Genomic DNA, 12,836 nt, shown 5'->3' on the forward strand with positions numbered 1-12,836 from the left:
GCGAGCACTATAACCACTCGGCTATACCCAGACAATTACGGTATATTTGTTGCATAGTTTTAAAAATTTAAATACGTGCTACTGGCATAGTGTACATTTTTAAGGGCAGGTTATATTTGGCAGAACTCCAAGAAAGACGTCATTAGGTTTTCAGATTTCCTGACAGAAAATCTAGTTTTCTCGGATTCCTAGTCCCCAAGATAGGGGTCTGCGGGCACTCCATATTTTTGGGTCTGGTCGGACCAACGGTTGGCACGAGGGATCCGTACGGGCAGAAAATGAGTATCGGGCCAAGTTTGGATTTCGCCGAACCGAGCGCGATTTATTTCCAATTAAATCTATTTATATAACATTAGGTTTATCGAGTATCTAGGTTCGCTGCTACGAGGATACTAATAAAGTATATATACATAAATAAAATTTTGAACGAATGGTGTTTTTGGCCTCTGGGGACACCAAAATTGTAAAAATTGGTAATTGAAAAAGTAAATAGGTCCCGGGCCTAGGTCTTACCATGAGACCTATGGTAATAGCTAGGCTACTTCCCTATAGGGAAATTCGCTAACATAGTCCCTTATCTATTATTTTAGGGTTAGTTTCTCATTATTTGTGTCTCACTGTTTGGTTATATAGCTAGTGGACGAGTTATTGTTTATGATTAGATAGTTTTATTTGGTTAAACGAGGTTTTAAATTACTGAAATATCATGAAACAAATTGTAAACAAAACACGAAATCTACAGAAAACCGAACAGAACTAACAATAAAATTGGCTTCAGCTGTTCCATAAGGATGGGAAATCTACTAAGGGACCATTAAGGGACTATGTTTTTACTATGGTAGTACACACTTTTGTATGGATTTCATCAAAATGAGATGATATTTTCTCGAGTTATCGTGCTAACGGAGACATTTAATATATTGTAGGTGTATTAAATGTGATTGTATACAGTAAATATTGGTGTTTATGACCTCTGCCTCTAGTTTTTTTTTTTTTTCAAAACGAAAAAGTAAAGTGGTCTCGAGTCTAGCTATTACCATGAGTGCTGGTAATAGCTTATTCCCTATAATCGAAATTCTCTAAAAGCAGCAAAGTGCGTTCTGAATGAATTCATAGACTTCCTTTTTACTATAATCGAAATTCTACGACTTATTATTTTTTTCAATTACACGGATCCTGCAATATTGTAGACACTAACATTCGTACACAGCAACAGTGCTGCTTGTAGTAGCCTGTCCGCAGGTGCCCGGTTGTGCAAGCACAAGTTACAAACGCCTTTATAATTATAACCTGCATTAAACGATTAGATAGCTCGAATACCTTTTGTCTATAGTAGTACATTTAACTGTTTGTCACAAAGGACTAGCAAACCCAGAATCTAGACTCTACTACTCTACTAGACAGACAACACAGGTAGAACTGGATCACCATTGACTATTCCCCACGTACTCTTCATTCAATGAAATCACCATGTTTGACATTGGGATTGTAATAAAAATATGACTATGGATTTTTAAATATAGAGCGAGATAACAGTTAGTTATTTTGGCGACGGATTAAGAGAGACCGGATTAACTGTGTTCGAGTTATGGATCTAATTGCTTTTTAGGGAACTATTAGTTTTTGTATCCTTTAAAGTATTTCACAATCATCCTAATATTGTTTTTAGCGTATGTCCAATATGATTCCGTCTCCCGAGCGCCGAGTCTCCCGAGCGCCGCGTCTCTCCAGCGCCGAGCAGGCTATCTGGCATAATCTGACAGTTTTGACAGCCGAATTGGAATTCGCAAAAGCAACGAACTGCGGTAAAGGTGTGTGCCCGTTGCATTGTAGACAATCAGCACTGGAATGACGTTAATTTTACATACATCTCATTGCAGAAATGATACGTCTCGAATTTTAATTTAACATTTAATGAATATTTTGTAACTCATTACCGACTCTCGTACTTTTGATATGCTCGCACTTAATCTGGAATGACCTTACCTAACCTAACCTAACCTTTACTTGCTTCACAGATCAAACTTCTCACTTCTGCACTACTGAGAAGAACCTTTGGTAATTTATGGCCTCGGCGCTGGGGATGCTCATTTGCCATCGGCGCAGGGGGGACTCGGCGCTCGGGCTCGGGATACACTACGCATTCGACTAGGGCTACTTGTCGGCTTTTAGCACCGGTACAAAAACAGTCAAAACATCGCCCTTCTGCGAAAGGACTCCCCTCCCTCATCTGTTCTTGGAATCTTTGTAGCCCCAATCCGGGGCAAGGGAGGTTCCTTTTGTCAGTGTTTCCACGAAAATCACTTTGATGTTGTTCAGTTCGCATGTAGCTACCCCGTCTTGAATAGCTAGGCCTATCGTTTTGTTTACAAAAATGCCATTTTAAAATATTTGCTTCCGCCGTCCAACCAAAATGTATTTTGTCACAGCGTCAACATATTTTTCTCACTATCAAAGATGTAAACAACTTGCTACAAATAAACAACTTTCATATTCAATTCTAATCTCTGTAAGTTTCCTACATAAACCCATTACAAACTGAAACACTTTAAATCAACAATGGAAAACTAACCGAAGATGATTCATGATTCAGTTGGCACTGGATGGTGAAATCTAGCACATCGATGTATAATAACTCTACAGTTATTATTACATCGATGATCTAGCCTACTGTCTGGATGGCACGAGAAAAGAGAGATATATGACAGATTGGCCTGTGTGGGAGTGAGAGGGAAGCAGATTGGCCAGAGTAAATTATCGTACAGGCAGTCCAAAATTATCGTATTTGGGCAAAATTATCGTACACATAAAATATTTAAGATTATGATATAAAAGTGCAATTCAGAGGATGAAATTGCCAAAATTTGACTCACTTTGACTCTGCAGCGGAAGCAGTGTCGCCTGCCACTCTGGATTGACATGTATTTTGTTATGTTGGTACCAACTAGAGGAATGAACCCGAACATTGGCTCATGGATTTATTACAAAATGGCAATTCCACAATCCCCTGTTACCCTATTTCCAATGTATTAAGAAAGAGCAAACAGAGTATATACTCTACCCCTAGTAAAAACGTCTCTCAATTCAATGTGTAGCCTTCTTGACTAGTTTGTTGGATAATACAGCCATTTATAATATCATCAGACATGATTGATTTGCGAGTTAAGAAAAATCTGTCTCTTAATATAAAAGTGGCTCCGTCAACAACTTCTCATGGAGATCTTAACCTGTCATCCTGTAAAAAATCAAGAATTGTTGCTGCTCTATGTACATGAAACCAAATCAATTTTCATTCTGTATATAGGCTATAGTCACGTACTCCAGGAATCGAAACCTGACCGCAAAATGGAAACCCTTCCACCCCTCCAACCACCTCGCCCCCCCCACGCATACCTACACTCCTACACTTGGCCGGAAAATGGACTGACCGCAAAATGGAAGACACCGTGGGCTGCAGGGCTCTACGCTCTACCCTCTACACAGCTGATGCTTTTGCAAGGTTGCCATCAAACAACAGCGAAACGATGTTGCCGTTTTCTTTAGATTGCATACAGGCAAACGTGTAATGTATATGAATCAATAAATAACATTTTTTTGTACCTGAAAATAATCGTATTTTATGACAAAAATCTTACACATAGTCAAAAATATCGAACGATTTTACAACATTATTTTTTATGACGAAGGAGCAAAAATATCGTACAAATACGATAATTATCGTACCGGGCAACAGAAACACACAGAACGAGGAACGTTCGAAGTTTGACACAATACTCAATAGCGTTCTGTAGTGAGAGCTAGTCAGTCCATTGTTGTGAGTTGAGATTTTACAAGAGTTGGCGGTTTTCGTTCAGTTAGCTACTGACTGTCATTGTTGTTCCTGATATTCTAAAGGTAAGTGTATTTTATTAGAAACATGAAACATGTTTGTAAATTGTAACTTACACATTTGATAGCAACGGTAAATTGGTAAAATAAGATAAAATAATTAAATAGTTTCAATCTTTGAGTGTTAGTGATGCAAGCACATGTTTAACAATAAAAAAAAAAAAATGTTTTATGGTATGGTTGGTTGGTTTATACACTAGTGTTCAGTCTTATATATTAAATACCCCCGCCGCAGCAAACCTGCCGACTAAGCGAATTTCCATTTGTCTGAATTGATTTTCAGTTAAATATATTTTAATAACATTAGGTTTAACGAGTACCTAGGTTTGCTGCTACAAGGAAACTAAAAAAGTGTGTTTTTGAGTAAAATATTGATAGCTTAGTACAAAATAAATAAATTTGCCAAGTTTGATCAAAATATATTCATAAACAAGCAAACTACAACATTTGACAATATTCTCCATAAGAATAACATGGGAATTTTAAATTTACAATTTTTTTAATTTTCTCCGTTACTAATAATCGAACAAAAATACTTTTATATACTTAATTATTTGTTTTTTTAAGCTCTTTAAAAAGGTCTAAAGAGAAATTGGGAAATTTTGGGTTTTGAGGGTCAAAAGTGAGAAAAACCAATTTTTACCCCATAAAACCCCCCGTAAAGCCCCAATCCCATGGTCCGATCGTGCTGGTTCGCGAACTCATTCAAGTTTATCCCGCTTTACACCTTTAAACCAAATTTCATCAAAATCGGACAAAAATTACTCAAGTTATCGCGTTCACGGACGTATATATATATATATATATATATATATATATACATATATAAAAATTTGAACGAATAGTGTTTTTGGCCTCTGGGGACATCAAAATGAAAAAGTAAATCGGTCCCGGGTCTAGGTCTTACCGTGCCACCTACGGTAATAGCTACTTCCCTATAGGGAAATTCGCTAAATACTTCCCTATAGGGAAATTCTCTAAAAACTTGTGCAAAACTTATGACAGCTAGCCTGACCATACTACTGGACCGAATGACGGGGTTGTACCAAATGAAAGGTTATCAGTCCTATATATATATATGCAGGTTTTATTTGTATTTAAAATAGTATTTATGTTAATTGGGTCAAAAATGAAAATTCAACCTTTCTTATGGAGATTTAACATGGGGCCAAATTTTTAAATTGTCCGGAAGTCCTTAGTGACTCACTCAGCCGCCATTTTGTTTTTTCAGTTATTATTTTTTTTCTAAAGAACGGTTTACATACGAACTGTAAACTTTGCACAAACCTTTATGACAACTAGACAAAGCTACCAAAAAATAATGATGATTTTTCAAATTCATAAAACAAAATGGTGGCCATTTAAAATTTTGTTTCCTAAATAACACAAAAACCGTTGATTTTACAAAGCCATTCCGTTTTATGAATTTGAAAAATCGTGATAATTTTTTTTTTTTGGTACCTTTGTCTAGTTGTCATAAACGTTTGAGCAAAGTTTCAATTTCGTATGTTTAACCATTCTTTAGAAGAAAAAAAACTGAAAAAAACAAAATGGCGGCTGTGAGAGTAACTAAGGGCTTCCGGACAATTTAAATATGATATTTAGATATGTTTATTACCCAGGATCAATGCCCTAAAATATTGGTAGTTGGTAGAGAGAGTTCCGGGACACCCCGTATATTAATAGACAAGCATGTTCATTGAAAAAAAATTTTCTCAACTCCTGGGCATGTAAGGTGTAACTGGTAGATCCAGCAATTTTACAGATTGTTGTAAATTTGTTCAAATAAAATACCAGTTTTACAATACATAAACTAGTTTGAATAATGGTTAATTTTTCTATATTTCATTAAGAATAAAAAAAGTATGATTTATAGTGTCAGTGGCAACAGGTTCTTTCAGATGCAAAGAATTTAAGAAATAGTTATGCTCATAAAACATGTTTTAAAATTTATCCACCCTATTACAAGAAATACCCCCGCCACAGCAAACCTGCAGACGAAGCGAATTTCCATTTGCCTGATTGGATTTAGTGAAAATGCCTCCTTAAATATATCACATTATTCCCCATTAAAATTGAATTAGTTTTTTTTGGTTTTTTTTTTTGCTCGTATCTACGCTAGTGGAATTTTTGTAATGAAGTCAAACACTTTTAAGGGAAAGCGGTCCAAACCCATTAAGGTTTTGTAGATGTGCCGGGGATTGAACCCGTCCCTCCCGCACCCAAGTCCGAGACAATAACCACTAGGCTAGCAACAACCCCGCTTAGTAATTTAAATTAGTTAAGTAACTTTACTTAGTTAAATTAGTAGTTTAACGAGTACTTAGGTTTGCTGCAACAGGGAGGGTAAAAAGTGTTTTTTGTTGTAAAATGTTAGTAGTTAAGTAAGAAATTTATGTATTTTCCAAATTTGATAAAAATATGTTCTTAAACAAGCTAACTAACAGTTGATTTATTCTCCTAAGAATAACGGGAATTTTAAATTTAAAATTTTTGGAATTTTCTCCGTACCTAACCATTAGGCGCACAATAACGCTTCAATATACTAAATTATTTGTTTTTTTAAGCTCTACAAAATGGTTTGGAAATAAATTGGGAAATTTTGTCTTTTTAGGGTCAAAAATGGGAAAAACCTATTTTTACCCCATAAAACCCTCCATATAAACTTCCGTTCCCATAGTCCGATCATGCTGGTTCGCAAACTCGTTTGAATAAATGTAGGTTTACACATTTATACCAAATTTCATCAAAATCCGATCTTTTTTGCCTGAGTTATCGTTATAACGGACACATATATATATATGAATTTGAATGGATTGTGTTTTTGGCCTCTAGGGACCTCAAAACAAAAAAGCAAATATGTCCTGGGTCCAGGTCTTACCATGAGTAATACGGTAATAGCTTATTCCCTATATGGGAAATTTGCTAAAAGTGTAAGATGTACTATTACAAAAATATTAAACCAGTGTATCATCACCTTTTTTAGGTATACAGAAAACACAATGTCCCTCATGCCCATCATGCGTTCTACCAGCTCAATTTTCAAGAATTTGAAACCCCTCAGCAGAATATCTTCTCAGGGTTTGCCTCAATTACCATACACACGCTCATACCAGGTAACGAATTAATCTATATATTTAATACGCGACATGAAACTTTGTGAACAATAAGGCTTTTTTGTTTTAAGATTTAACCCCACATATTATATACCAAAATGTTCGTCTAGGTGTGTAGATGTGCAAACTGGCTTTAGATTTTCTAAATATATCTTTTGAAGGGCGTGGGCTGCCCTCAAAGTTCCTTCCATAAGGATAACATTGTGATTGATTTGAATGTTATTATATTCTGAAACAGATGGCAATACATTAGTAAAAGAAATCACAGCTGTTATGTTTGGTTTTGAAATGTAAACAGTTTGCATGTTTTTAAAAAATAATTAGAAACCCGGCAAAGAAATGTTACCTATGGGACACGACGGGAGAAAAGTTTTACATTTTATTTTTGTTTAAACATGAAAAGGACCCGACGACAAAGAAATATTGCAGGTCGGACACGGCGAGTCAACATACGGCAAGCAATGCAAAACGTAAGGAGCCCAGACGAGGAGCTGTAACAGTTAGTGGCAACGTGTACTTACAAAATTACACTGACAAATACAAGAACTCAGCAGCATTCACTTGGCGAGGTGGCATTAAAATGTCAGAAATGTGGTGCGCTACATTTTAAAGAAGAACAAAGAGGACGAGGTGAAGGATTTTCATCCTGCTGCCGTAAAGAAAAAGTGAATCTAACACCATACCGAGAAAGCTATTATATCCAGAGCCTACTAAATGGAGCAAATCATTTGAGCAGAAACTACAAAGAGAACCTTAGATCGTACAACTCTGCGCTCGCAATGGTCAGCACTCGAGCTAAAATTGAAGAACATAACGGTGGAGGGCCTTTCATGTATAAGGTGCACGACACAGTTCATCACTCTATTGGCACCTTTCAACTGTCAGAAGGGGAGCATCCCACATATGCCCAAATTTATATCTACGACGACGAATCCGCTGTTCAAGAAATAATGCTAAACAAAGCTAATGGCTCTTACAGCACTGAACTCATGCACATTTTGACTAAACATTTGGTTGATATTAATCCATTTGCGCAAGTTTTCAGCATGATAAGCTCCGTCCTGCAAAATACTCCTACTGAACAGCAAAAATAACTTAGAATGTATATAGCCAACGATCGAGCTCAAGACCAACGTCATACGACGCAACTTCTACGTTGCTACAATATATCCTAATTTATTCGTGCAAATTCGCACGGGTTCACCTAGTTCATTTTCAAACACTACAAAGCATATGCAATTAGATTCGGAAGTAACTTAAGCCTTTATAAAATTTAATATTTATCCAATATGCTTTTTAAAACAATCTTTATCTTCATCTTTGATGTTCCTATCGATCATGGTGGTTTGCAAACTCATCCAAGTTTATCCCGCCCTACATCTTCAAGCCAAATTTAATCAAAATCGGACAAAAATTACTAAAGTTATCCCGCTGAAACGAACTGAAATGAAATGTCATTTTTGCTTGGGATCTATTTTACTCTACTTTTCTAGAAAACTTCACCAATGCATTTTTTGTCTCACAAACAAACAACACCATTGACTTTGAATGAGCAAGTAGATGTTTCACCCTATCCGCAAAAGCTGAAACCAATTTTAATGTGTGTTTCATGCTAACTATTTGAGCATAGTAAACTGTTTGAGTTTACTATGAGTAAATTCCTCTCTAATTTTAGGTTGAATTTACACTTTTTGCCTTACTCTTTAGTTTAATACGTTAGTTTAATAGTTTAACACCAGAGAGGGCATGCAATGGTTTATAAATAGATTTATTTTATCATAACTGTAACATGAAACAAGTATTTATCAACAAAGCGCCCGGAAATGTATCTACAATCATCAGCTCTAATCTACAAAAGGGAGCATGTTCAATCAACGTCAACTTTTGCAGATGTCGCTGGTTCCGTTTCTGATGCGAGACTTTATCCGCCAACTTGAACACCCGAGACACTACGACCACTACTTCGGGATGCCTCTTACACCCTCCATGTTGGAAGAACCCTTGAAACTGGAGCACGACGCATCCATTGTCAATGATGAGAAAAATTTCAAGGTAGGCCTAACTAGGATGTAAATAGTTTTAGAGATTCTTATATTTAAAAAAATCAATTTTACCAAAGAAGAGTGATTTATTGAATTACAATTTGAGTTGTGAAAAGGTTTGGTAGAAGTTTATCCTCTTATATTTATTTTGTGGTCTACAAAAAAGTGAAATACACAAGCACTCTATGTTGAACACCTCAGTAACAAATATTTTTTTTAATTTTTTTGTTTTTTAAAGCCAAGTTGGATGATGGCTAATAGATTTCAATGTTTAAAAAATGTTGACTAAAAAGGCTTTATTATTCTTTTTCAACACAAAATCATTTTTCTTAGAGTTGGATCGGCCCGGTTTGTGAACTCTTTCAAATAGAAGCGGGCATGTTAGTTCAAGATTTTCAATAAATATGAGCATTTTCTCATCCAACTTAAAATTTTAAAAAGCATTTTTGCAAGAGGTTGGGAGCCTCTTTTATTTTTCATTTGCCCGTCCACATAAGCCTCTGAGGCCTGTGCATGGAACGTATCCAGCAAAACAAGGGGTGAGCCGGAACAGAAGAAGAGTATGAATTGTACTGATAAAAGTTAGTGGCAGATACCAGGATCCGAACCCATGACATTGCTGTCTTTTGGGCCCTAAGTCCGTAGCGCTAACTCACTATCTACCATTTAGACCGTCTACATTGATTGGTGTATCCTAACATAATATTTACTGTCCAGGTCAGTTTGCACGTGCGCCATTACAAGCCTGAAGATTTGTCAGTGAAGGTCGTCGACAACTTTGCGATTGTCGAGGGACAGCACGAGGAGCGTCGAGACCACCACGGATTCATCTCTCGACAGTTCACTCGTCGTGTCCACCTGCCGGAGGATGTCGACGCCAGTGCACTGCAGACTACGTTGTCTTCTGACGGGATTCTGCAGCTGCACGCTCCTAAAAAACTCCATGAGAAGAACGGCAGGAATATTCCGATCACACATACCAATGCTCCAGCCATCAAAGCAGCCGAACCTCAACCACAGCAGGAAGAGGAGAAGAAGTAAGACTAGAGGTCTAACCTCAATATTTTGTAAGACTGATAGAAATTAATTTACTGTGTACTGCAGGAAACAGATCATGTTTGTTTCATATGTTATTGTAAATTTGTTCTGTAATGTTTTGTTTTTTGCAGGTTAGTAATGTTTGTGTGTGAGCTATTTATAGTAAAAGATGTTGTCTTTGCTTCAGATAGCTATAAGTCTGTTTCCTGAATGAGTAATTTTTATTGTTTGTAAATAAACTCAAGTTTTCAATAATAGTTGTTTGTTCTCTTTTTTTCTACCCATTTCACTAACTAATATATTTAACAAAAGTAAGAGAAACTTAGTTTAGCTTCAGTAACAAACCTTACAACAAAGGGAAACTTATTTTAGTTAAGAAAAAGTTATTGAGACTTATTGTTTAGTACAAGAATTAAAAATTAACAAAGTAAGTAAACAAATTTTACCATACTCATACTGGTATGGGGTAGTCCTTGTTTGTTAAATCAAAGAGGGATTTTTTTAATGAGGAAATTTTATAATTTTTTGTTGCTTCAATGGTAAACCCCTTAATAGCAAAAACATCTGAATAAAATTTGTTCCAAAACATTTAATTAACTTTGTTAATTTCCTACTTAAATTCATTTACACCTATTGTTGTAAGGGAGCAGGTGGCTAAGTTCCGAGGGTGAGAGGGGGTAATATGAAATGGGGGGGGGGGCTTGTGCCCCTGACCTTTTGGGGGGAGGCACCTCTGCATGAATGTATATTGAATTTAAATTCAACTTTGTAAATAAGGAATTACGACCTTAAAGGGCAATTTAGGAAATAATGAATAGTTTTGCGCAAGGTTTCTTGTCATGACGGACATTTTAAGTACAGTATATGGTTTATGGGGGTGTGACTTTTAGTTTTCTCAAAAGTTACTTTGGGATTTATACATGGATATATTTTATTTTAGAAAATAATATAAATGAATTACACTGTAGTACATATAATGCCAAAAAAGTGCAATATCAGAGTACATAAATCCGTTTCATCAATGACTAAAATCAATCGCTCTCGGATTCATCTTTATGGGCTCTAATAGCAATGTTATTCTATTCCATCATGATTGTGGTTGTTTTTTCAGACGATTTTCTTTACTTTACTACTTCAAACTACCATTTACTCTTTCCTAACTACTGCCCTGAATTTTAAAGTAATATAATCAACGTTCTTCAAGTCATTTTACACTGAACATCTTTTAAGATACAAGTTTGCTTTTGTGCATCCAAATCAGAAAGTTTTTTTTATCAGGTACCTAGACTTACCTAAACTAGCAATAAATTGGGCTAATAGAATAACTTTTGTTCTTAATTGCACAATTGTAGGTAACAATAACCATTTGAGTCAACTCAAATTAGTCACTGACATGTAACTAGGTTATTTTAGACAATTATCGTTAAAATCTATGGGAAGTGAAAAGACAATAATTACTTTGATTGTTTCACCTGAAATTCGACAGCTTGAATATGATTGATAAATTTATTTTGTATTTGGGGGACTTATAATACAATATGACAGACAACCCTAAAATGTTTCATGTTAAAATTTTTATTTGATTATCTATCTATCAATCCAACTATCTATATTGTATCGACTAGCCACTGTACCCATGCTTTGCATTGGGAAGGGGATAAAACATTTATGTGGTATTCCCAGATTCAAGAACAAATAATAATTAGTTAGGTTGTTTACCTTTTGATTGCCAGGTTCTTGATGAAATAATAATGTTAAGCTCTATTAACACACTAGTCTAAAATGGGAAAAGAAGAGTGATAACAATAAACCTCTTCCCACTTTCTCTCTCTATACAATTTGTGTACATTATTTTAAACAATTAATTGTACTTGTTGCAAGTATTATTTAGGCTTACGTTAGTGTTAGGAAAATACTTCAATACTTCAATCACTGATTGACACAGGTTTTTCATATCAAATGCGCTCTTTGCGTTTAGTATGTAAAGTAAAACTCCTCATATTTGTGAAAAGTCAGGTTCTGTAATCTCATTAAGACTCTACTTTCGGAATTTCCATGTACAAAAAACTGGCTGGGATCCCGAGATTTAGGATGCTGGGGTTGAGACCCCTAGGTGAAGACCTAGTAGAGTTTCAAAACAAAAATAGGTCTATGTCCACCTGTAGTATATCAGCTCCAATCTTGCAAAAATTCAGTTCAATTTGTCCATTAGATTTCAGGTGATGGACTATCAGACTAATTCACTAAAAATTCTTTGGTACTTTTTTATTTACAATATTAGGTTTAATATGGTACATGCAAACTTTGTAGACTTTTTTTGTGTTAAGTCTTACCCCCACATATGTACATTTCTAGGTGTGGTAATATGAAAATTGGCTTCAGATTTTTAATTCCAAACATAAAACTTGAGTAAACACCAAACATGATTTTTACATTTCTGATAAAAAGTTCAGAAAGCTTATACTTGTATATCCCCCAATAGTCAATGCTAAAACCAAAACCAGCTGTTTTTATCACCAATTGGTATGGTGATGAAACCTTTTACATTTCTTGTCATCAATGTTTTTTAAAATTAAAAACTACCGTAAAACTATAACAACTGGTATTTTTCAGACGTACAATAACTCCAAAATGAAAGCAATGACATCAACGGAGGGTTCAGATAAAATCAAAGATGAATTTTTAAAGTACATTGAGTTGTACATGAGTATGGCAGCCACCAAGCCCAACTCTTGGTGGAAGGACATCGCTA

The 12,836-nt window shown here is 35.5% G+C and overlaps 1 protein-coding gene across 1 annotated transcript; it reads left to right on the forward strand.

Moving 5' to 3' along the window:
* Positions 1 to 6,890: 6,890 nt before the first annotated feature.
* Positions 6,891 to 10,198, forward strand: LOC129003514 (alpha-crystallin A chain-like). Its single transcript, XM_054431810.1, has 3 exons — positions 6,891 to 7,004; positions 8,895 to 9,056; positions 9,764 to 10,198. Exons 1-3 carry the CDS (start codon positions 6,891 to 6,893, stop codon positions 10,085 to 10,087), a joined length of 600 nt encoding a protein of 199 aa, XP_054287785.1. The 3' UTR covers positions 10,088 to 10,198.
* The last annotated feature ends 2,638 nt before the right edge of the window (positions 10,199 to 12,836 follow it).

This window comes from Macrosteles quadrilineatus, unplaced genomic scaffold, assembly GCF_028750875.1.
Source record: "Macrosteles quadrilineatus isolate MER2022 unplaced genomic scaffold, UCM_ALF_1.0 Scaffold_9__3_contigs__length_116548681, whole genome shotgun sequence".
NCBI lineage: Eukaryota > Metazoa > Arthropoda > Insecta > Hemiptera > Cicadellidae > Macrosteles > Macrosteles quadrilineatus.